This window comes from Nesoenas mayeri (genome assembly GCF_963082525.1).
Source record: "Nesoenas mayeri genome assembly, chromosome: 3".
NCBI classification, from domain to species: domain Eukaryota; kingdom Metazoa; phylum Chordata; class Aves; order Columbiformes; family Columbidae; genus Nesoenas; species Nesoenas mayeri.
This window is the reverse complement of record NC_137544.1, coordinates 46,499,574-46,526,339: the sequence shown is the minus strand read 5'-3', so window position 1 is coordinate 46,526,339 and position 26,766 is coordinate 46,499,574. Positions and strand designations below refer to the sequence as shown.

At 37.6% G+C, this 26,766-nt stretch overlaps 1 protein-coding gene across 3 annotated transcripts in view; it reads left to right on the top strand.

The window, feature by feature from the left end:
• The window catches only part of ATG5 (autophagy related 5), a 77,359-nt gene that overhangs the window by 9,027 nt on the left and 41,566 nt on the right, over positions 1-26,766 (top strand). For all 3 annotated transcript variants that reach the window (XM_080342409.1, XM_080342410.1, XM_080342411.1), the window contains 3 exons: positions 5,207-5,285; positions 11,464-11,626; positions 24,761-24,855. In XM_080342409.1, the coding sequence (XP_080198535.1) occupies positions 5,207-5,285; positions 11,464-11,626; positions 24,761-24,855 (337 nt within the window). The remainder of the gene's footprint in view (positions 1-5,206; positions 5,286-11,463; positions 11,627-24,760; positions 24,856-26,766) is intronic.

Below are 26,766 nucleotides of genomic sequence, written 5' to 3'. Positions count from 1 at the left end.
ACCAGGATCGGTGACACAGAAACTTCTTGAGTTGTTTAGGGAATACTTTTATCTACTTCCTTGCCTGGATTGCATGATCTGTAACAAACTCACCATGATCTTGCCCTTACTAGTCTCTCCTCTGATCCTGAGCCACAAGATCTCAGCCAACCTGTTGTTTGTCCTGTTAAGTTTCATACATCTGAGCTGCTCCCTCATGTGGAAGACAACCCCCTTCCCTCATCTACCCTGCCTGCCTTTTCCAAGCAACTTATGTCCGTCCATCCACAACAGCATTCTAGTTGTGCAAGCAGTGTCACCATATTTCAGGTAGCCCAGCATTGTGAGAGTTATGTTACTGCATGTGGAGCTCTAGCTTTTCCAGCTTGTTTCCCAAGCTATGTGCATTTATGTACATACACTTGTGGTAGACTCTTTTCTACCTTCTTTTATTATTTTGAGATCTCCTGTAAGGCTGTCACCTTTCCCCACTTGCTTTCCACTGATGTCCATTAATTTCTTCTTGTCTGTGGTTTGTTATTCACACCCATATTTATGGTCTAAAGCTGTCCTCACTAGGCTGGGGGACTCCATCTCTGCCTAGCAGTCCTTCATCCCCAAAGAGTGTCCTGTGGCTGTAAAGGCCAAGCCCTTGTCATGCCAGCTGCACTACTAGTTATTGACCTGCGGTTATTGACCAACGTTGACACCTCTCTGAGCCTTTCTCCTTCAGTGGCAAAATTGTGGAGATGCTGCCTTGCCCCTGGAGCTATGTAGTCAGTCTTCACACTGTCAGCAGTTAAAATTTGTGTCCATGTGGATGAACAGCAAGGGCTAATAATCCAAACACAGGACAAACCTTGCCAGTCTGTCTGCAACTTCTTAGCAAGCAGCGAACCTCTGCATGTAGCAAGTGAGTTTGGCAGATGGGGGAGGACTCTGTCCCCTGTAGGAGGGAGTCTCTTACCACTGTCACTTCTTCCCCTGGATGTGGATGGGCTATTCAGGTTGCTTTGATCCTTTCTCAGAATTTGCAGCCAACCTTGTTGGCCATTGAGGCACTGACTGTAGGTGGAGGAGCAGCCTGCTTTCTCTTCCCAGAGGTGACAAGACTCTGGTCTTCCCCGTCTTCAGAGTCTTCAGTCACCACTGCAGTGACTGCAGACACTGTCTGGACGACACCCTCTAGGTGGTTGCCATCCTCTTGGAGCACTTGCATGTGTCCTTGAGCAGAGTTTCTGTCCCCTTTCTGTGGATTGTGCTCCAGCATAGTTGCATAGGTGTCTTTATTACCAACTGGATGGATGCTTGACCTTTCCTAATCAGGAATCAGTGGAAGACAAAAGGTCAGAGCACCATTTGATCAGGCATAGCTGACATTTTATTTGAAAGTGCCAGAGATTGCTTAAAAGATCTAAGAAAAATTTTTTTCTTACTGAATACTAAAGGAAATGGTGAGACTATTTCCCAATGCAGCCACAATTTCCCTCAATGAGGCATTTGTTCATAGAAATAACTAAACACCAGATTTTGACCACTTGATACACTTAGTGCCCCAAACAGTTCTGGAGCATAGGATTTTTTTTGTCCTGGATTTATCGGTTCATGTTACATGTCCTACTGAATTACCACAGTAAATTATTCTGGTCTGAAAATGACCTACCAACTTATACTGTCCCTTTCTGTCCTGGGTCCAGAAAGAAATTGTTAGAAGAATAGTAACTAATTTTCCTTACTGTCCATCTGTCACTTTCAAAAGCATTTTAAGTACTTAATGTGGTGTTTTCCAGGACTTCTCTTGTACTCTGAAACCACCTTCTGTATAATAACAAAAGCAGTAATAAATTTACAATGGCTGGAAGTCCAGATGCTGATGCACTTCTATAGATTGAAGACTTTCCAGAACCGGTCATTATTCTAGCAGCTTGTTAAAAAAAAAAACAAAAAAACAAACAAAAAACAAACAAACAAAAAAAAAGCTTTATGGTGTCTTGGACATTTTCTCTTTGACATTTTTCCCATTAGTTCCTTTGAGAAAGTTCTGCAGAGTCTGCCTGTCCTTGGCTCCCACTGTAGTTGAGACTAGTTTGATTTCAACCACCCAATAATATTTTTCCAAAATGATACATTTCTGGCCTGGATGTTTCCCTTTGCTGTTGTTTGGTTTGTTTTGGGGGAGGGGAGGGTGAGGAGGCACAAATCTTGAAAGGATCTCTTGGATTTTTGAATTTTATTTTTTTTTAATTCCTCTGATTACTGTAGATTCTAGAGAACATTTGTGTATTTCTCTAATTGGAACGCCTATTTTTCAAATAGAAGTTCAGAAACAGCATTGCAGCAGTACCACTGGAAACAAGATCTTTAATGAGGGAATACTGGCTCATAGCACCAGGTAGATACATGCTTAAGAATGGAGTGAGGGGATGTTCATGAGGTTGGGGGTGGTTTTATGCCCTGTACAGATTAACAAGTCCTCTTCTTTTCTTCTCAACATTTTTCTTTATGTCTCCCTTAATTCTCTGTCCTACTTAAGAAACCAGGTGTTTATGTTGAAGGAAATAAATATGGTGAATAGCTTTAGTGTTGTTATATGGAGTGCTATTGTTTCCAGACTCTTAAAAATGCTTGTAACTGTATCTCAAAAAGAAGTGAAGAACAGCATTATGCACAGGCATCACTTAAGGCTTCTGTTTGCTTCAGATTAAATGTCAGTGTGTGAGAACTGGAATTTGAAACAGGACATATCTTATGTCAGAATCGGTTCACTCCTGTTATGGACTTTACTCTTAATGGAAGGCTGCACTTCTGAATAGAAAACAATTTCTCTCATGGTTGGTGGTCTTCATTAATCTGATGTGTTCTGCTATAGAACAAAATGAAGTTATGGCTGGCCTCTTTCAAAATAAAAACTATGAATCATGCAAAGCACAAGGATTTTATTTCGGAAAGCTTGAGTACACGAAATTCATTTTGTAATCTAAACTGGATAGAAAATATAGAGGTAGGCCAAGAACTGGTGCTTTTTTCTTTTTTTTTTTTTTGTAGCTATCTGCTTTACTGTATAAATTGAAAATGACTGAAAGTCATTGTTCATCTCATTATCGAAGGAAATCTGATTTTTGTTACTTGGCTCACCTGGAGAACCGCTCATTCATGGAACTCTTGCTGAATCCCTGTCGATGTGCTCAAGACACGATTAGCAGTTCATAGTAAAGTCTTGGTGCTAAAAACTTGAGCTTTAGAAATGAATTGGGATAAATCTGGATATGCCTTATCTGTTTTCTTTTTTCCCTTTGTCAGGAAAACACAGTTCTAGATACTTTCTTGATATTTCCCCCTAGTCTTTCTTTTAAGAAGTTCATAAAAATCACAGAATCACAGAATGTTAGGAATTGGAAGGGACCTTGAAAGATTATCTAGTCCAATCCCCCCACTGGAGCAGGAACACCTAGATGAAGTTACACAGGAATGTGTCCAGGTGGGTTTTGAATGTCTCCAGAGAAGGAGACTCCACAACCTCCCTGGGCAGCCTGTTCCAGTGTTCTGTCACCCTCACTGTGAAGAAGATTCTTCTCAAATTTAAGTGGAACCTCTTGTCTTCCAGTTTGAACCCATTACCTCTTGTCCTACCATTGGTTGTCACTAAGAAGAGCCTGGCTCCATCCTTGTGACATTCACCCTTTGTATATTTGTAAACATGAATAACATGTCACCCCTCAGTCTCCTCTTCTCCAAGCTAAAGAGCCCCAGCTCCCTCAGCCTTTCCTCGTAAGGGAGATGCTCCACTCCCTTAATCATATTTTTTGCCCTACGCTGGACCCTCTCCAGCAGTTCCCTGTCCTTCTGGAACTGAGGGGAACCAGAACTGGACACAACATTCCAGATGTGGTCTCACCAGGGCGGAGTAGAGGGGAAGGAGAACCTCTCTCAACCTACTGACCACCCCTGTTATAATACACCCCAGGATGCCATTGGCCTTTTTGGCCACAAGGGTACAGTGCTGGCTCATGGTCATCCTGCTGTCCACCAGGACCCCCAGATCCCTTTCCCTTACACTGCTCAAGTTACAAGTTCAAGAATTGTAGTACTATTTTGTTTTGGTTTTTGTTTTGCTGTCGTGGTGGCTTTGCCTTAGCTTTGGGGTTAGCTCATCCGTAGAGGGTGCTAAAGCACTGTGGAGTGAGCATTTAGCAGGTCAGGAAATTGGCTTAGCACAGATGCTTTTAGAGTAATGCCCTTGGTTATCGTTACCCAGACTCTCAAAACTTATATGTGTTTGGCTCTGCATCCTGTGATCAGTCCTATTTAATTCAGTGAAGCTGCTGAGTTTGCAGTTAAGTGTGTGTTCATCTGTTTGTAGGATGAAAAGCTAGTATGGCTCTTTTAGTTAAGACTTTTGAAAAATAGAAGGATAGAGCTTGGTATGCTGAATTAAAAAAAAAACAAAAAACAAACCAATCTTGCCAATGTCTGCTTGTGAGGAAAATTGCAGAAGGACTTTTTTGGAATGTTGGTGGTGGAAGTTTTATGTGTGTGATACATATTCCTTGTATTTCTGGTGCCTGTTTCTTCTAATGAATTTAAAAGCACAAAGCTATTAGAAGTGAATATTTGGAGGAAGCAGCTTTTTTGTATAACTCCTTTAATCCAGAATACTGCTGAAACACAAAACTCTTGTTAATCTTTTTCTTTTTTTTTCTCTCTTTCTATTCTTCTTAATTTAATAGTAAAGATAGAGAATTCTTTTTGATTATCCTCTTTCAGCCCTTCTACAGATGTGTTTTTGCTTTACTACTTATTGTCTGCAATGACATCAGGCATGTGGGAGAGGGAAGAGATATGAAAGCTTAATGTGGTATAAAGCCAGGGCATTTAAGTGTGAAAGCATGTTGACTTTTCTGTCAGACCAGCTAGTCCCACCATTATCAATTTTTTAACTGAAATTACCTTTTTGAATGATTCCACAGGGCTGCTGTAGACCACTTATGCTGTTGTGAAACTAGTGGTGTTTTGTGGGCACAGCTTGGAGACCACTGTTTAGATACTGAATGTGTAAATTCCAGACTTCATTGTACCAGAAATTGTCAGTCATTTATGCTTGACTCTACAGCTTTTCTGAATAAGCAATAATGGATATTAATTGGTGGGGTCAAACAGGTATCTTAACTGCTGTATGTAGAATTAAATGTACAGCTTTTATGTTCATTTAATATCTCTTAATTTTTAGGCATTACCCAATTGGTTTGCTGTTTGATCTTCATGCATCAAATACAGCCCTTCCTTGGAGCATCACAGTTCATTTCAAGGTAAAACTTAAATACACATTTGGTTAAAATCAAGCATAAAGTTACATGAAATTTGGAGGCTAGGAAGAAATTTCACAATTGTTTTATAAATAAATGGATTGTGTGACCTTTTTGAAGTGGAGAATGTTCCTTCTTCAAGGATCATCGAAAGTTTTCTGTAAATCTGCAGGTATTTTCCATGAGATTGTATGTGCTTTCAAATTACCTTCATTTGAAAATTATTCTATTATAATCTGAAAGCCCCAAATTGTTTTTCAAGATAAGTTATGAGACTGTCAGTGCAATTGGGTGGATATAATAGAAAAGCTTTCTATGTTGTTTTTAATTCGGTCAGCTTGAGTTGACTGAAGATTGGGAAGACTAAGTACTCATCCACACAAGCATGGATGTCAGATACTGCAACAATCCTTGAACTCAGGGAATGCTGTTGTACTTCAACAGCTGTTGTCCTCTTTAGAGACCTGAGTGAAATGAGTTTGGTCTTGTGACAGTTTAGTCATAGGAAAGACATTATTTTGATTACACATTGTAAAACCATTAGTTATGACTTCATAGCACTACTGATCTTTGCTCAGAAGAGTATTTGTGCAGGGTTAGCTTTGGTGCAGGGTTCTTTCATGCTCTGAAATGTGTTGAGAAGGTAATACTAGCTGTGTTTTGAAGTCAAAATCAGAAGTAAATATCAGGGTATTTAACTTTGAAATTTCAATTTCTCCATTTAAAAGAAACAGTGCAATAGGAAAACTGATGAAAAGGAACATGCTGGGTTACTATAGGCTTGACTTTAGTGTGTGATATTTGAGAAGAAATTAAAAGCAAACTGAGAAGCAGTTGTGTTGAACATTTTCATTGAAACAGTTCTTCTCTTGAAGGTCTTTTAGAAAAGGTCTTGCTAACAGAAGTAGTCTGATATTTTTTGGAGTATACACCTAACACAGCCTAAGACTGTATGATTATTTTTACATATTGAAACTTTTAAAATGACTGACTGAATTAATTTGAAAATGAGGACGTTTTTGAAACCATTATAATTGGTACACTCTGATATATGTCAGAGAGAGCTGTGGTGAAAAAATTTCGCAAGTGTTTTGAAGAAGCTGTAAGGCATCTATTTTCATAAATCATTATTTAATTGTTACACATTCTGAGCTCTGGAAGATTAGCAGTGGCAATGTGTAGATGTTGCTACCTCAAAGCAGACCCATCTTGAGAAATAAGTTGCAGCGCCACGGTGCTTTTCAATTTCATGTATGAATGTGAACTGACTTAATGTCCTTACATTGGTACTTGCCAAAGGATGAGCTATTTGAAGTTTATCTCAAAGGTGTACATTGAAGATCAGAAATAATTTACTGCTAGGGCAGTATTATTTGAAAATATGTTGTAATTTAATTTTTAAAAATACAACACCTTGAATTAAGCACCTGCTTAATCTCTTTCTGGTTTTGATGTAATCTGAAAGTTTATTTAAATAAACCCCTCTTAATCCTTAAAGTCAAAACATAACTGAAATCACAGAATGGTTGGGGTTGGAAGGGACCTTCGGAGATCATCTAGTCCAACCTACCTGCTAAAGCAGGTACACCTGCTTTATCAAAGTATGTCAAAATATTGAAGACATTTTCACGTGTTACAGTTTCTTACAGATAAATAGTCTAGGTGTGGGATTCCTACCTGGACCGTTCTTTTCATTTGCGTGTAGTTATTCTTCAAAGAGCCATAACTTTTATTTGGCTTCATTAAGCAGTATTAGATTTTTCTGGGGTTTGACTTTTGCTGTCGTGGCTTTCCTCTTTCTTTTACCAAAGCATGCAGTCAACAACAGATAGCTCTAGAACATCTGTAAAGACTGTTTGAAGTTAGAAACCTGGAAAAAAGTTTATTTGTGGTCAGCAGAAGTTTAAAAGTTGGCAGAAACTTGTGATTTACCTCCTCTGTGATTCATGCAGACCAAGTAATAAACACCATTTGCATTAAAGGAACAGTTTATTCATTTGTACTTCTGGTATGCAATAAAATAACATGCATTTATATATCTAGTAAAGCTGAAATACAGTTGCCTTAAATAGTTGTAGAAGGACAAGGTTGAGCAGAGTACTAAGGTCTGAGAATTGTGAGAAGCCGTAGTCTGGGAAGTTGCTTTTGTTACGCAGGTGTGGCCTTATGGGAAGGAGGAAACCTTTGTCCCATCCTGTCAAACTCACCTTACACAGCTCTGCAGCACGCTTAGCACTATCCATGTTCTCAGCATGGTAACCAGCTCTCCAGGTTTTGGGCAAGAGATAGGAGGTGGTGAACTGCTCTAGAAATAGTAGTAGGAAGAGGAACTAAGGTGTGCCAGGGGAAAGGCCTCTGCTTCTGCTGAAGCCCTTATCTGCTGGACCCAACCTCTCCATCCGTGACCTGCTATAGAGGAGAGACTGCATCTGTTTTTGTATAACTGTCAGCTCAAAATTGCGCCAGGCAAAGTGAAAAGGCATTGCTTTTCCTTGTAGAATATGGATATATTGTGGAACTTCTAGGAGACATTGTGGAAGCTGGAAGTATAGATGAGGGGTTTTAAAATTAATCTGTTTTGAAAAAAAGACTGCTGATAGTAACTAAACATAAATATATGGATGTTTCCCTTGCTGTTGGATGTGTTCCTTATGGTTTTTAATGCCATATAATTGATACAATGTTTGACAAACATTGCCTAATGCAATCAGACTATCACAGTATAAACTGATGTTTTGTGAACTGGAACTGATAGATAAATATGTGTGGAACGGAGTTATGAAACCAGACTGTTGAAATTACCTGTGATGTTTTTGAAACAGTTTTATGTGAGAGGGCATTTAGTGCTCGTGTTTGTACAGATGATACCTACTTCTTTATGACCAAGTGCTGCAAGTGCCTTACTGGTATGTGAAACAGAACTAGTACTACTCGAGCTTTCTAAGACGATCAGAGTGAATCTTTAATAACTTTTCTTTCAAAGATACAGAACATGGATGGAGTAAGACATCACCAATAAGAGTACTTGAATTAAAGCAGCATATGGGATCTGTTAAAACTTTCTGCAAATCTCATAGCTGTGTAACCAAGGGTGGCTACCAGCTTGTTTACAGTTGTCTCTTTCTCCAAGCAACTGAATGAAGTTATTTACCTTTCACAGAATTACAGAATGTTAGGAGTTGGAAGGGACCTTGAAAGATCATCTATTCCAATCCCCCTGCTGGAGCGGGAACGCCTAGATGAGGTTACACAGGAAGGCGTCCAGCTGGGTTTTGAATGTCTCCAGAGAACGAGACTCCACAATCCCCCTGGGCAGCCTGTTCCAATGTTCTGTTACCCTCACTGAAGTTTCTTCTCAAATTTAAGTGGAACCTCTTGTGTTCCAGTTTGAATCCATTGCCCCTTGTGTTTGCTCGCTATTTCTTCAAGTAGAAAGAAGGCAAGTAGAATTTAAAACAAATCCTGTGCATACATGTTCTATATTCAAGTAGACAACTTATTCTGTGCCCTAGCTTATAAATCAGTGGGGATGCCATACTTTCTGTTGGTAGTCTCATGTAGGTGAAACTGTTTCATATGCTTCTTGTAGGCACAGCAGTGTTGTTTTCTAGGTTATTGCTTTCATGAGTAGGTTTTGTAGCTTGTGCTCACAGTACTGCATAGATATGTGTCAGTGTTTTTCTTCTAAAGAAAAGAGTAGACAGCACTGAGGTTGTAGGAGTGCTTTCCCGTCTTCCACAGTGTTATTCCCTAGAAGCTGGGAAAATTAATCCTGTCACACCTTTGTACTAGCATGGCTAGGTTATTTCTACTAGTTTAGCTAGCTCTGACCAGTTTTGAATATCTCCTTCCTATTCTGCAGACCACGCTGTGTATGTTTTCTGAAACACATCCCCAGGGAGTAACATTCCCTATAATTTGAAGTTCATTTGAAGTTAGTCAGCAGGGAGATGCCTACCTATAGAAAGAGGAATATCCAAAAAAAGACCCTGCAGTTCAATATTTAGACATATGTGTGACAGAAGAGTTGTAACAAACTTGTTGTTTTCATGAACATAACTAAAACTTCAACTTTTATTGTGAAAATCAGTTTCTAGGTTCCCATATTACTCAGAATTAGGTACATCCCACTATTTCATCTTTTTTTTTGAGCCTTGCCAGTGTCTCGCTTTGAATTCTTGTATATAAAGAGCTTTTTTGATCTTGAAGTATGCTATTTCTGACTGCTATTTTCTTCTGGATTGATTACCAGATTTTACTTTTTTATTTGAGCAAGTAAGTGAAACTTCTAAAAGTATTTTACAAGCCTATACAGATGTCAGTTGGCAAGTAACAATCCCAGCAATGTTTTCCATTCATCTTGAGCCCAATTATACTCAGACACTCAGCTTTGTTGTAGGAGGAAAGGGAGTGAGGTCTGTCCTAGAAGGAGAACTTTCCTTTCTGTTCTGTCCTCTTTCATGTCTTTATACTTGGCCATCCTCATATGAGAAACAAGCTTTATCTCTGTCCTTAAATTTCTAGGCAGTTCTACATAGATCAGTCCTAAGTAACAATAGCACTCCCTTTGGGAGTTCAACACCAAACTGTGGATACTTCAGTGGAAAAGATCTTAGCAATCTTCTCTTCCATTTATACTCCTGTTTTTGGAAGATGCTCATCCTTGTGATCTGCAGTTTCCAGAGTGTGGCTTCACTGTCGTAAGGAGGAACCGCTGTATGAAATTCCATTATTTAATTTCCAGTTCTTTTCAACAACCTTATGAGGAGGGGACTGCCGTTCTTGTCCTCAGAATTTCCTTTAGGGAGGGCAATCCCCAGCTCCCTTTTGTGTTGCTAACTACTAGTGGTTCTTGAATATTTAGAGTTTCTCTAGTTTGAAGCAGTCTTCACTATTTTTCCTGGTTTTATGTGGAGGAGGGAAGGTATGGGTTTTTCCAGCATTGTATTGTTCTTACTGTGACATGTTAACTATGTTGTAAAACCCTTTGAAAAATATGCCATTATAGGTACTTGTATTTCCAAAATTATTTTTACAGCCCCTCACAAAAGCTTTTTTGAAAAGCCAATTTGTAATGGGTTAAGAGGAAAAATCCTCTTGTGGAATAACAGATGAGAATTAAAGTATAAAAATAAGTGGCAAGCCCATGTTAAAAAGGGCAGTACTGATGGTGCTGCTCTGGTTTGGTTCTGGGAGTTTGTGCCATTCAGCATAATCATAAGCCACTGTGAAAACAAGATGAATAAGGAGGGGATGAAACATGGCAGGTTTTTAAACTTTTGAAAACTAAAGACAACTAACTTGTGACAGTGAATGCTTGTATTGTGAAATGGCAAATGATATTAAGTGTTAGAAAAATTAGAAGAACAACCCTAACTGTATACCTCTACAGTGCTGAACTTCTAGTGAGCTGATTTCCAGATTCTTTTTTTTTTCGTACCTGGACAAGATTTACTACTATATTTCCTTAAAAAATGAGTTAGTAAATGATAGCTACCTTTCCGGAGGGGAAGAAAGTTACCCAAGGAGTGGCAATGCTGAATGCAATGCACCAGCTCCAACCAAAGAAAAGGGGGATAGAATCAAGCAAGGCCCATGAGCTAGTAGTAGGCACGTGTATTAGGTAAAGTTGGAGTTCACGAGGATTTCCAATATATTTGAGAAAAATGTTTTTAAATGGCATGTATGCTGTAGTTCATGCGTGCTATAGTGGATTATGATACTTGGAGGAAGCATTTTTGATGGCTTGCATAGAAATGGGTGCTAAGGTGCCACTGAGAGCCAGTAAGAGTTGAGTGCTTGTCACTTAATTCTCCCACTTTTCTCCCGTTCATTGCCAGAGAATTGAACATGTGCTTGAAAACATGATAAAAGTAAATTCCTGAATTTTGATTTTAAGGGCCTAAATACATCCACTGATGTATTTAAATGTATTTATTAAGTTTAGGTCGGGTGATTTGGAGTAATTTGTGGTTTTACGGAAAATTGTTCAACTTTTGTTTTTCAGTGCAAAACCTTTCTTGTCAGCAGACTGAGAGAATGGTTGTTACCTTCTTCCACAAGCAGAGGATTCCAGTGTGCCTCTTTCCTATTAATATAAGCCTAATAAAATTATCATTTCTTCATCTTCTAAGGTGTGTGATACATTTACTTCTCTTGATCTGTCTTTTTTTCTTTGTAGAATTTTCCAGAAAAGGATATTCTACACTGCCATTCTAAGGATGTGATTGAAGCTCATTTTATGGCTTGTATAAAAGAAGCAGATGCTTTAAAGCACAAAAGTCAAGTCATCAATGAGATGCAAAAAAAGGATCATAAGCAACTGTGGATGGGATTACAGAATGGTAAATCTGATGCATCAAGTATTAATTATATTTAGGTATAGCATGCTAATAAATAATTTTCTTCAAGTTTTAGTCATGTACAGGGTATAAAGTATAATTTCAGATTTTTAGTCTAATGTCATAGAAAAGATCCATTGTTTTTTAAGAAGTCACCATTGTTTTAAAAAAGTCACCTTTTATGTGATAATCCAAATGTGGCTTGAAGAAACTAAATTGGGTCATGACCCTGTTTTAGCAAACTAAACTAACAACAAAACAAAATAGGTAAATATTGTGTCCTGTACTTTTGTGCCACTAATGGTCTTTATTTAGGAAACACCTGAAGTACAAGTATTGTTCAGTATTAACTGTCTCGGACTAGTCAGTAAAAAAGGTTGTCTCCTCTAGTTTATGTTAAGGATTGTCACTGATAAACAATACAGGTAAACTTTTTAAAAGTCTCCCAGTAGAGTAATAATCTTTTCCTTCTGCCATTTTTTTTTTTATTGCTGATATTGCCATGGCTTTCACAAAGATTTCTGTATAGATAAGTGTTGACTTGAAAAAGTCAGGAAAATAATTCAGAACAGGATATTCTAAAATAATTAATATTCTTACTTTGCACAGATGGCATGACTTTGTAGTGCAGTGCAAAATATAACTTTTGGTTTTAGTGTCTCATCTTTCTTATTATGGTTCTTAGAGGCCCATAAGTCAAAAAGGTTTGGAAGTGTTTTAGAAACTGCTATGTGAAATGGGTGGTAATGCAACTTTCAATGCATCTTCCTCATCTCCTGAAGCTGTCATTATATTATTACTGGTAAATTTATTTTATGGAAGCTGTAAGAATGAGGATGTTTATTCTGTGTTGAGATACAAAATATTGAACACTTTGAATTAACATCTTCTCATAGGTTTATAGGAAAAATTAAAAGAAACAGGAGAAGCCTTGAATGCAAAAAGACCTGAGGCATGTGTTTGCTTTAGACAGTGAGGTTCCAAATTAGTTTGGGTTTAATGTGTGTGTGTAATGACTGTGTGGGTTTCCTATTTTTTTTATTTTTTAGTGGTACTGCCTTTCATATTAAAGGTATTCTTGTAATAATTTTGAAGGTTGAATGCTTATTAGAAACTCTGGTTTCTATTTTTTTAATTAGGGGAGAGTTAGAAATTGATGTATTATCTTAATTTGCCATTTGAGTGGTAAGATCTTGAGGGATGCAGTACATACCTGCAAAGTTTACGAGGTAAGAAATTGCACTTTATCTGGTTCCATTCAGAGATTCTGTTTTGTATAATATTAGTCAGCAGACTGACTGTAATATATTCACTTTTGTGAGTTAGCAGTAAAGAGTTCTGATCCACTAGAAGCCAGAATCTGTATAAATACAGATGCTTACATTGTTATTATACAACTCAGTTTAAACTGCAGTTTTAATAATTCTTTGAAAAAAAGTATTCTGCTGTAGCAGGATGTGTCTTGCAAGCAGTTTAGTTCAAGAGAAGAGGAAAATGCTGTGCCAGCGTAATTTTGATTCCTCTTTCAAGAATTATTAGCTTTATTGCAGAAAGAAGTCCTGTCCCTTAGTCCCTGTGCTCAAGTATCCCAGCAGCACACTTTATGCACTCTTTTTATTAATGTTTTCTAAAATTAAAGCAAAAATACCTCTTAACATGAGTTATCTTTGCATCATAACTCATTATACACATAATAATGGCAGAAAAGTTGACTACATAATGAAATGGCATAAGTTAAGGTTCTTTTCTTAACCAGAAGTTCTAGAACCTCGATACCCTCGATATGCAGGGTAATAGAACAGATACGTTGTGTGTTCTTTTCATGCTCATCTTAGGGTCTATTTTTAGTTGATTATTTGTTGAAGAGTATCTTCAGTAGGGAAACCAGAATTTTACTGCTTTGCTTTACAGAGTTAAGAACAGAGGTTGCCTAGCAAGGTTGATTTCAAGGAGGTTTTGCTGTACTTAATGAGAAATTGCACCTGTGGAATCTGACACCTAAATGAGAAGTTTAAACAATCTTTTGAATACTTTCAAATGCTAATTTTAATTTCTCAGCTCTTCATAAAAGAGAAACAAGAAAAGCTTGTGAAACCAAGAAAACTCTTTTTAAGCATGTTGTATCTTTCAGTGTGTTTTTATAGGCTTTCGTTTGAGATGTAATAATTTTAAACCTCTTTGTGAAACAGAATGAATGACCACAAAAAAGAAAAGAAAGTAGCATTTGTGATAACTGCCTTGTAAGTGATAATACATCTGCAGGCTTTTTTTTCTGTGAAACTTCAAACAATTTTCTTCAGTTCTTAAATATAGGAAGTGTTATTTGTTTAATGAGTGATAGCAATACTTACAGGATGTGTATTAAACTTATGATTTTGGAAAACAAAATCCAGTTTTGCTTGTTTGGAGAAATGTAACTACCAGTTGCAAGTGTGATTTATTGTCAATGTTTATGCGGAGAAGGAAGTACTTGAACAGGTAGTGTGAGAAACTTTCCAGTTGCCTGTAATGGCTTTTAGGGGAAGAGCTGTAACAGTGAATTTGTGGCAAAATCTTGTGCTGGTAACAGCTGGTAGGTGTTCATAACCACCTTTACATCCCTCCTCCCACTATTTCTGCTTTTGTGTTAATCTGCTACCAAGTCAGGAAGGTAAACATGCTTTTCTGTCTGTTGCTTGTGCTGTGGTTTTTCTTGTTCTTCAGGCTTCATTTAGCCAGCTTTTGTCCATAAACCAGATATTTCTTAGCTAGACCACTTGTTTGGAATGGGTACATTGATGTTGCCCTGATTTTGACCAGTGTTGTGGATGTCTGACTGTGGTAGGGAGGTGATACAGTCAGGCTATACAGCTATACTGACCTCTGTTCCCTTGTACAAATTGTTAAAATACTGTGATCAGAATTGATGGAAAGTGTTACTACTGTTGTTGCTTTAATAGTATTATGGCCATTTTTATCATGGGTAAAAAGGATTTTCAAGTGGGTATTTTTTTCTTCTTGCCTTTTGTATGGAAGAATAAAGACTTTCAGCTTGGAAACATTAAAACTGTGGGCCTAGTGATGACTCAGGATCAAACAAATGAAATCTCAACTGGTTTTAAGGAGAGAGCTGTATTTTTTGCATGGTTCAAAGACTTAATATCTATAACTTCAGTATATAATGGTTCTGATAAAGGAAGAGGGTTTGGATTCAATACAGCTGCTTTGCATCAGTTGTGGAGAGACATAAGCAACTATGCCATGAAATTTTCACAGGCATCCTTTATAACTGGTGAAGACTAGACTTAGTATTTCTGATATGAATGGAGGAAATAAACAGTAAAAAGCCATAGCCATTTTTAAGGCTTCTTTATGTATTATAAAATATAATGAAGTCATTATTTTACTGAAAATATTATGGAAAAAGAATGTAATGCTCATTATTATGAGAGGGCTTACCAAAAGTTCAGTGGCCATATTGAATTGTTCTTATTAAAGGAGAAAAATCCTGCAGACATTCAGAGTATGCAATGTTTTATATTTTAATGCATGTCATCTTTCTTGTCTTACTGACAGAATCAGGCCTGTGTTTTCTTGTATTTCTTTCTAAATCATATATATTCCATTTCTGGGGTTTTGAGGGTCAGAAGTAATTATTTTTTTTTTCTGGGTTATGACGTTCCTGTTTAGAAATGTTTGAACTGCCAAAAAGAAATAGTGTAACACATTATCAGCATCTCTTCTGTGCTGTGTGCACATGGCCCACTCAGGTTTGCTATGCATGTTTCCTGCTCGTTGTAGAGAACTGCTGGAAGCACCTCTGTTCTTTTCCACAATCCGAGATTATGAATGTGCTTTGGTAGCTGAACAAATCTCTGTAGTCTCAACTGGTCATTTGAAACATAAATTAGGCAATATGTACTTTAAAAAATTTCAGGAATTTAAAAGGAGAATGAATGAATGAGCCAACTTTTTTTTTTTTTAATCACAAAGCCATCTTTTTGTCTTCTTCCCTATATCCCTAACAAAATCTCTAGAGATCTGATGAAGTGTGAAGAAAGACTAAACAGTTCTTTTGAGCTTTGAAAATGTATGTAATTGGTTTAAAATTATTAGATTTAAGAAAAAAAGAAGTCATTGCCTTCCTGGAGTTAAGATAGCATGGCATACACCAGACGTTGTGGTTGCTGATAGTATGGAACCAGGGGGGTGCGGTACAGATTCAAACAGCTCCGCACAGCCAGCCCAGCACTGTTCTGTTGCTGGGCTGGGCTCAGACAGGCTGGGCCTGCAGGATGAACCAGATGCACCAGAGCAGACCTTCCCAGGGAGTGTTTTTTTGGTGGTGGTGGTGGTTTTTGTTTGGGGTTTGTTTGTGGTTTTTCTTCTGATCATGGACTGTGACCTAGACTCCAGTGCGAGTTCTGAAATGTTTACTGGCTTGTCACCCTTTCTGCACAAATGACTAAACTCATGCTCCACCCGTGTGGGTGCAGCATCATGACTCTAAACTGCTGTCCCCCCAAACTGGCTATTACCCTATTACTCTTCTGTGCTGGCCTGATGCCCACCTGCATGGCAGCCCTTTGTCACAGCGCAAAGGTGGGGCTTGGTGGCAGCCCAGATTCCCTCTGTAGCTTTCTTTTGCAGAGCTGCTGCATTGTTGAGGCCGGGGAGAATACGTGGTTCTCCCAGAAGAGCATGAACTTTGTGAAGGCAGAAAAGGGAGCAAAGCAAAAGGCAACCCAGCGCCCACAATGCTTCTTTATACTGAAGTCTCTACTGTGAGAGGATGTTGACCAGAGTTAGGCAGACAGGGACAGACAGAGCAGCTTTCTAGTGTTTTTACCATCTCATGTTAGATGTCCATGTGTCTAATGAAAACAGCTGAACACTGAGGGAGGAAGCTTGGAGGTCTCTACATCTTTGACATGGGTAATCTGCCAACCATGTAATCCATTCATATAAATTCAAACTTTCCAATATATATACCTGTTGCAGTTTCAAGAGCTTTGTGTTTTGTCTTCACTTTGACTTTCTTCCTCCTGGAATGACACCATTTCTTCAGAAATACAGCCGCCTTCCAGATTTGCTACTGAAACAGGTGTGCCTTTCATCTTCAACCCAAATCACAAATATGCTGGTTCTGTACATTCACTGCTTCTATCTTCAGAAGTTTTTTCGGATGTTTGCTAGACTTAGATTCAGATTGAGAGAATCTTTGACTGTATTTCTCTAAATGTATTTTACTTAGGTGTAAGTGATGCAGAACTTTTTTTTTTCTGCCTCCTGCTTTCCTTCCTCCCTTCCCCCTCAAAATGTCATTTCCTGAAAGACATGTAAGGTCTAACTAAATTTCAAAGTAAAAAACAGACTTAATTTTTAAGATTAACTTTCTTCAGTTGTTGAGCATTTTTTGATTTGCAGTTTGAAGTGTTTCTAAGTTGCTTTCTGCTAGTAAACTCCTGAATTTGACAGATGCATTAATATAAAGGTTCTTTAACTTTTTAGAAAAGCTGTATTTTAGAAAAAGTGTAGTACAGAGAAAGCAAAGTAGGTTAGCAAGTTATACAGATATATGCTTCTCTACTCTGTTATCATGTATATAAATGGAGCATAATGGAGCAAAGAGGGCATTAAAATATCCAGGCTTTCTAGACTTGGAGCAAAGAGCTGGAGGATGGGTAGAGTTGTCAGGTGTTCTTTTCCCTTTGACTTACCTAGGGAAGTCTGTAACAAGCCCTGCTGCTCTGTTCTTACACAACCTGTGGGTTCTGTGTTTCAAAAATGGATTACATGTTTTTGTTTAATAGTCATCAGAGCTTTCTTTGTAGCCTAAGTGACATTAGCAACAGAGATCTCCTGCTTTTAGGCTACACAGAAAGCTTATATTTGGTAGGATATATGTGTTTGCATATTTGAATACAGAAAAGTAGTCCATCTTGATGATTGCCTTCCCCTGAACCTTTTCCAGATAAATTGATGACCTAGAAATGAAGGGAGGTGGTGTTAAGGAAATAGTGTACTTAAAGTGAAACTTCGTTTTGTGATTACATTTGATAAGAGAAAAGAGTGTTGGTAAGGTATAGCTTGCTTGTGTATATTCACAGGAAACAGGGGGGAAAGGCCTTTTTGGATCTGATAATCTGAAGTATGAAATGCTGATTTGTCATACAGTTTTCACAATGTCCTGTTAACCTGCAAAATTAAAGCAATATACTTTTATTTCTTTATTGTCAAACTACTACTTTGCTATAAAAACTAATGAATAAATTACAGTGTAGAAGTAAATGTGTTGTTAATACATTGATCTCAAACCTAACTGTACAGCATAAGGAGGGGGATCCTCCACTTTTTCTTGGGTTGCATCTGTAGCTCAATTTATAGTATGGCTTATGAGTTAATACTTTTTTAACCTAGAATTTAGAGCTAACTACATAAGCAAGTTTTTCGTAATTGTCCTCTGCTCTTGGAAGTTTGTTATAGTGCATATAGGCAAGCTGAGTTGAGTTGATTTAATTAATTTACCCAGTAATAGTACTAAAAAGGGAGTGACAGACCTAGGTAGCCAACTCTGAGGCCCATACCACGTACATGACTATTGTTAGTACTTGAGCTAGTTAGCACAATGTTTACTTCTGTAGTGATTCCATGTCTTACTTAGTGTGGACAGGCCAAGTAAAGCCTATTTGGCTTTTACTTTCAAATGTTATGTTTTTTACTGCTTTCGTGTGCTATTATATAACAGCATGCCTCCTGAATGCAAATTTGGAGCGTATATAAGATCAATGGGCACATGATGCAGTCAAGATATTTCAGGTAATGACTGTTGTGTACTTACAAGGTGCAATTATGACTACTTCAGATATGTAATTTCATGTTGAATGTTGTTACTTTGTTATCTGTGACATGAAGAATATTTCCACATGTTTATGTAGCTAGCTTCTGTCACATTAAGTCAAAAGAGTTCTAAGGTCCTATCTCTCTGTATCCGATGGTTACTCTAGTCTGAAAAGACTAGTGAACTTGTCTGCCTTCTTCAGTGGTGGATTTGTATTATATGCCATGATCTGTCAAAATAACAAAGTATAACCTATGCTTCTAATAGCAAGAATATTTAAACTGTGGGTGGTGGCAATGTGTAAAATAGGAAAGAAAACAAAAATCTTAATGTTTTAATGATGCCATCCCAGTATTTCAAACTGTGTTCTCAAAAGGCTGTCACTGAGCTGTAGTAGTCAGCAGGAGTCAAATATGTATCAGAGTCTTGATAATCATAATTATCTGTGGTTTTATTGTACAAGAATAAGAACAATGAGTTTATATGACCTGAAGTCATTTAGAGACAGGTCTTTAAATAGCTAAGTGTAAGTAACCAGCTGTAAATACTGTTTCTGAACAGCATGGTACAGTTAGTTTTGAAGTGTCAACAAAGCTGCTTCATGCTTGAGGTATACTGCAAAAAATTGAACTTTTTATAAAACTGGATAAAATTACTCCCCAGTCAGCAGAACTACGTATGCTTGTAGAATCTTAGTCTTCTTGGAGACAATGTGGAAGTAGAATTGATATTTTAGGAGACTCCTTTCTGGCTCTACCAGCCAAACAAAGTGCTTGTTAAGAGCACGAGTCAGTAGAAAATATACTTGCTTTAATGTTAAGAAAATACACTTTGTGTCCTTGAGTTGCAGCCATCACTCTCTGTACAGTACAGTTTATTATGGGTATGTGATGGGTTAAACCCTTAGTGAGTTTGTTTATGATTAAAAGAAAACACTGATGGACAGGAGGGCAGATCTGCCATGCAGAGGGGTGGTGAGGAGCTGGAGCAGTTGTCAAGCAGGAGCCTCCTGGAGCTGACAGACACAAGTGCAAAGTCCTGCACCAGGGACAGGAATAACCCAACATGTTGGGGACAGGCTCAGGACTGACTGGGAAGCAGCTTTGTGGAAGTGGGTAATGGTGAACAACAAGCTGAATGGAAAGTCTGTCATGTGGTGTTGTAGAGATGAAGATTAACCAGGGGGCTGCTTGAGCCCTTGCGACCCCCAGAATCAACCAGGTGGTGAGTAATTCTTCCTTTAGCTCGGCACTCACAAAGGTGTGCTGGGAATGCTGTGTCCTCTTTGGGACCCCAGGACAAAAGGAATGTGGACAAACAGAAAAGAGTCTAGCTGAAGAGAGTGGCAAAACTGCCTCGTTTAGCCTGAACACGAGGGTGCCGAAGATGGATCTAGCAGGTGCTTTCTACCACCTAAAAAGGAAGCCTTATAGAGCAGATGGAGTCAGACTCTGCTCACACATACCTCCATTGACAGGGGAATTGGGCAATTACAAAAAACAACAACAACAAAATCCCCTCAAAAAATGGTTAAAAGTTGTGGCAGAAGGAAATTATTAGGGCAGGGGAAGTGAAAGTGTTTGAGTGGAAACCTGTGGAGAAGGTCAAAACTTGAAGGCAATGCCTTGAGCAAACTTGTTTAACTTTATGTAGACAGCTCTTTGTTTTCCAGGGCCGGAGCTTTTATTCTGAAGTTTGCTCTTCAAAGGCACATCCCATCTTATGTATCAGAACCATAGGAAGACTTCACTTGGAGAGTCTTTGGCCTCTTAGTTAATGCTATGGTTGATTCTACCCAAGTACTTCTAGCTGTGCATAGTTTCTGTGGTTCATACAGTTATTAGACAGTGGTGAACCACTGAGAGTAGACAAAAGGGTTTATTTTTTAAAATTAAGGATTGGACACATTTTTATGCAAGCTGCAAATTGGTATTGCTTCCATAGAGCTAGAGATACAATTCCATTCCAATAATTTTGTCTTTAAATTTATATAATTAGATGGCTTTAAGAAGAAACCATGAGTAGTCAAGACAAAAAAAATCTTGTGTATATGCTGCCCTGAGGGCTATACCTGTTTGTTCACTTTTTTGACTTTCTAAAAAGATATTAGAAGATAAAAACCATTAATTACTATTTCCTTTTTTAATTTAAACAATCTTGAGTTTCAAAGAATGACTGTAAGACACTAGCACAAAATAAACTAATTTTTCGGGTTGTCTGAACAGCATTGTCCCCAGGTCTCAGCCTGAGAAAGAAGCCCAGCCTTGAAAATTTCAGCCTGGACTAATCCTTAGTTGAAACTGCGTAGTATAAAAAGGTTCAGCAGTTACTGTCTATTAACAACAAGCTGCTAACAGCTAACTACAAGCTACATCTTTTTAATGTAACAGTTATAAATGTTTTAATTTCAGTGGTTGCTAAAGGATCTCCAGTCTTGCTTAATGGAGGAAACAACAATTCTTCAAGTGTTTCCCTGTAACAGTCTTTCTTTAAGCTGTTTTAAAGGACTCTTTAAAAACATGAACAAGTTCAGTGATAGGTTTCTGAACATTAAATGCATAATATGGCATGCTCTTTTTGTTAATTTATGTTTGAGGTTTAATTTGGTGCTTGCTTAATTTGTGTGCTGAGATTATTGTTACGAATGACATTGAGTCCGTGTAATTTTGCCAAGTCTTGCTATTTCTATATATTTAAATACGTGTTTTCAAAGCTGTTTTTAGATTCTGTTCATCTCTGTAGTACTGAAGGCTAATAATATCTGTCTGATGTTAGGACCTGCAGTGACTGCATTTCTAATAAATGAATATAAATATAAGTGCCTTAGCTGATAGTTATGGTGGGTTTTTTTAACTGGATTTCTCCTCCATTGTTTGGTTAGGAACTTCCTGATCTTTGACATAAAATGCAGGGAGAAAAGGTTTTATATTTCACTTTATGTAAAGTTATATAGCAACTATCCCTGCTTATTTAAGAAGTAAGTTTAATAGAGTAATCTGAAACTTTTATACTGTCACTAATCTGGCTTCTGTTTTAATCTTGTTGCCATTAATTTTAATATTGTAATTCAGATATGAACATCTGCCTTTTGCAAGCAATAGGTTTTGCTAATACAGAAACTCTTTTAACACATTGGTCAAGCACTTTCTTAAAAACAGATGGATTGTGGAAAACAAAAGTAATCAGATTTGACTGTTACGGGAGTTTAAATATCACGTAGACTGCATAAGCTTTTCACGAGGGAGGGAAATGAGCCTGTAAAGTGCTTTTGCTGATGGGTACAGAACTCTACTTACTGGCTTGATGAAAATGCAGTTTTGTTTTGATTGTCAAATTTCCGGCCAGCACCTTCTGTCTTTAAGTCCTGTCTAGCCACAGCACTAATTAGTTCTTATAGCTTGTTGTCGAATTAATAGCTTACTTAAGTCTGTTTTGCATAAATAGGAGACACTGACACACAAAAATGAGCAAATGATGAGTTCATTTGCTTATCTTTTCAGGAGGATTGGAGGGGAGTGTTGGACGATGTTCTTTTTGTTTTTGTTTTTTTCTGTTTTAAGCTTTGAGTCTTAAGGGTTCTGCAAAATTAGGTGGGATTATTTATTTATTTATTTATTTATTTAGGCGCTTTAGAATTCTGGCATGTAGCCAATGCTCCTGGTATATATACCAGTGCAAACTAGATAGCCTTTTCCTGCTACCTGCTTTTAAAAAATTGTGTTAATTTTCTTACATCCAACTCAGTTTCCTGTAGTAAAAATGTTGTATCCATGCAAAGATGCTTGGAGGACAGCAGTGTAAGATTATGAGGATGAATTAGCTTCAGGCAGTCTGTAGATGTCTTCAGACAGTGCTGTACATGTGGTGGAGATGTGTCTTAAGATGTCTGACTCCATTATGTCTGGCTAATTTACTAGAAAGTTAATTCCCAGAGGTATCAGGTGGATTGACAGAACATACTTGATTACAAAATGCAACAAGTTCATCATTCAACTGTTGCAGATTTATTGCTGTTAAATTTAGAAACTACAGAAACTATTAGAAATTTAAATGTCTTGATAGAACAATAGGTTGTCTTGAATGTTGGCTGTGTTTAGAGAATAATCTGAGAAGTATAAATCTGTAAATTTACCTGCCTTAAATAAGATTACTTATATGATTTCTGACAGGTGAGGAAGCTGGAATGTAGAACTGTATGTCACTACTGTTTAACTCTTTTTGTCCTTCAAAGGTTCACTTGTGTGCCACGTATGCCACAAGGGACAATACAATTAAGCTCCTGCCATAAGTCTGTTACTTGTTCAGAATTTCTTATTCTTCCATATATGTTGCTCATCCCTGTATAACTTTGAAGACAATAAGCTGTTTACCTAACTTTCCTAGTTACTGTAATATGAGCATTAAACAAGTAAATGAAATTAATGTTAGTTTTATTTTTGAGACAGGATGTCTCCAAATATGTAGATTCCTTATTTAAGAGTCTGCTGAAGCTCACTAGCTTAAGTAGATCTCGATTGTTTTGTTTTGTGTATCATCACCATAGTTAGTAGTTTTATCAACTGAGTTTATAGTCAGAAGTGGTAATTGAAGCATAAATTGATTAATGGCCATTATAGGTTGTATGTTCACACCATCTGTAGTGAAAACTGCAAGCTGTTCTCAACGCTGTCTTCAGGGATGAAGGAAGCACGCTAAGTCTTCACCTTCCCCTGACAGAGCTGGTGAGAAGGATGCAGCCGTTCTTCATGTCAGACATTGCAGGAGTAAACCTCTGACTCTGTAGGCTGGGCTTCCCAAATCCAGCCTTGCTGGAGTAGAGTTGACTCCAGGGTTGTCATTGTTACTGCCACCTGCTGAGCTTCCCAGCTGGTGAGCTGTGGCGTGGGTAGCACCCTACTATGGGGTAGTCCAGGCAGCTCCTTGTCTCGGACAGGTGCCTGCGTGGTGGTGCTGGCTGCAGCACAGGTAAGTGCTTGTCAAGAGGCCCTTGCTGCTAATGGGGAAACAAGGGTGTGGAAGTGCTTTCTGAGATAAGTATCAGGAAATGCTCCTGCGGAATACCTGGCAGGAGTTTATGGCTTCTTGGAAATTCCTGCCTTGTGTGACAGTCAGTCAGGACAAGCAGTGTGCTGCAAACCCTGCAATATATATTAACTATGTCTTTTAGTGCACTGACAGACATCTGTGCTGGATGCTGGAGTGAAGCAAATCTCAGACTGTTCTGCAATTGCTTTAATTGTTATCAGCAGCTTTGGAATAGGGAAGAACCTTTTTTCAGCTAATAGATTTCTGAATTTTATCTTCAGGGGGGCTGAATTCTGTCACAGTTACACCACCAGGCCTCCTGAGACTTGGCTGAATATTGTGCCGAGGAGGGAAAATTGGAGACTCTCTGTTCTTTCTGCAGAGATGTCCACTGATTTTGATGTCTTGCGGAGTTTGGGCCTACAAGGAAATTTACCCCTTGCTCGTCTTCTTGAGCTGCCTTCTCCAGTAAGGCTATAGCAGCAGCTTTATTCATCTTAGGTCTTCGTGTTCCTGTCACTTTTGGTATTATTGTTTGCTTGATTTAAATAACTGATTTGAGTTTATAAAAGCCCTTACTGCTCTAGATCTATGCTGTCCTTGATACATTTTGAGCGCAATAAACTATTCAGTTCTTGTAATGTCTAAATACGATCAAATGGTGTGCTGCCTCAGGCTACTTTACTAAACCTAGTTACTTGGATAATATTAATAAAAATATGTTTCAAACATAAACTTTTATTTTCAGGTTGTGTCATGGAACTGGAAGTGTGTTTTCTGACTATGGTCATACATTGTTGCAGGTTATTTTAAGATTTATATATCCAAATATAAACCCCTCAAGAAGTTTTTTCCACTGCTTTAGTTTCTTGGTACCTTACACCTATTGTTCATCTGTAGTTAAGAACAATTAGATGTTTATAACAAACTATGAGACAGTGTGGGCCTGTAGCAGCAGCGTGGAGAAGCAGACACTGTTGGCTGAGGTAATGAAATCCATAACTTGTGGCACAGTATTTCCCTATCAGTGGGAGATATGTTGTGAATTCAAGTTGCTTTCTCTTTCAGTTTGATAAGTTGCCACATCATTGTTTTCATAGGAGAATGCACAAGACTTACCTTTGCCTTCAGGCTGAATAGGGAGGAGAAATGTTGTGAAAATAAGTTCATACAGGTCAAACTTCTGTAAGAAAAGTTTACTTGTTGTTCCAAATCATGTCTCGTTTATCTCTTTTAGCTGAAAAAGAATATATGTTATCAATTTTAACAAAAATCTCATTTTACCTTCACAGATAAATTTGAGCAGTTTTGGGCAATAAATCGAAAACTCATGGAGTACCCTCCAGAAGACAGTGGATTCCGATACATCCCATTTAGAATTTATCAGGTAGGAGACAATGAAATAAAAACAATTTTACCAAACACGTATCATAATCTGTTTTCTGCATTATATGTTTCCTTTTCCAACATTATGGTAAAGCCTTGTACGTTCATCTTTGCTGGACCATTGAGATGTGTCAGTCAACAAAGACAAAACAGACTGTATTTATTCTTATAAGTAATTACCATTCATTATGTTGTGTGGAATACTTGAGAATGTGCTAAGGTTGGTATAGACTGGTTTTTTTTTTTTAAAAAAAAAAAAGCTAGTTCTGTCATTAAAAAAAACCCCTGCCAACTATGAAGACTGTTTTGGATGCATAATACCCTCTGAAAGGTCTAAGTCAAACATTTCAGGAACAACACTTCTCCCTCAACCACTGTGTCAGCTTCTTTTCTTGTTGGCGTTATAAGGTGAAAGTAATGGCATAGGTCTTGCATCTAGTTCTTCCTTTGTCTTCTAATTATATACTCTACAATCCAAAACTACCTTTGAATATTTTCTTTTTTAATACACCAGTGCTCTATTTTTAGTTTATCTGAAGACATATTCCTTGGAATACTTGCGTTTTTTTGACATCCCCCTAGTTATAGCATTATGGTCACAATGAAATTTGGAATTAAATATAGTTAAAAGCTTATTCAGAATTCGTTCTCTGTAAATAAAACAGTTCTGCGCAGTTTCATCTCTGAAACATATTCATCTATTTACATGTAAGTTTTACACCTGTAACTATAAAAAAATATTGAATAATCTGATGCTACTTTAGAATGGGTTTTAATGACAATACAAACCTATACAATCTCGCAATGGGATTGAAGTAACATTTAAGCTTAGATATAAGAGACATTTATTGTCATAGTGAAACCTTGGATTCAGAATGGAAGTCAGTTATTTTGTCAGAGATCATAGCAGATGGGAAGGTTTGTATAAGTATCAAAAAATACTTATCAGGAAAAGTAGTTTACTCAAAGCATTTTGTTTGATTGGTAACTAAGTTGCTTGTTTGCTGATAGGTGTCTTTTTTTAAATCTTTTTGTAGAAATCATGTAAATGGGTTTGCAAAATGGAGGTTTTGTTGTCTGAATAAGGTACGGACCTTTAGGTCATGAGGAAAACTTTGTATGATATCACATGATTTCATATTAGCAAAGGCCATTGTTGTTTTGTTTGTTATGTAAATTCAATAATACCTATCCCTTTACCCGGCAGTATTTATTTTGATTCTCATTATATTTTCCATTGGAAACCTTTACTTGCTGTAGTTCAAACCCAAAATACCTAAGAATAGAAGACCAAACACAAATAAAGATGGTACTGAGGCAGCCTTTAAGAGGGTTGGTGTATATTATTTTCAGCTCTTAATATTTCTAATTTTCAGTAATGTTCCTCTTTTCTAAAAAGTGGATGCAGGTGTTTCTGGCTTTTTTGTTTTGTTTATTGGTTTGTGTACTGATTACTGCTAATCATAAAAGTCTATGTATTTAAAAGAATTTTCAGAAAGCGTTAGGAAGGGTAAGGTGATAATTTGATTCTGAGCAAAGAGTTATTTCCTATAGTTTTATTTTATTTTTGCAGTGTTTAGTGACAGACTTGCATATACTGAAGTAACTGATTGAAAAGTATTAAGAGGCATTTAACACCACCCCAATTAGATTTAATTTCCATTAGTGCTGGTAGAAGTCAGCTTTGCATCGTAATTGGTTGCTTGAATATCCCTGCATAAGTACTTGAAAGCAAATTTAACCTGGGTTCATATTACAGTGGACTTTTATTCCCCATGTGTTTTCACACAGTGTTTCTGTAGATACTTAAGGATATACAGGTGGGTAACAGGAAATTATGAGGCATTGCCTTTGGTGGGGGAGAGTTCCTCCTCTCAGTCTTCATATCTTCCATTACCCCAAAATTATTAGA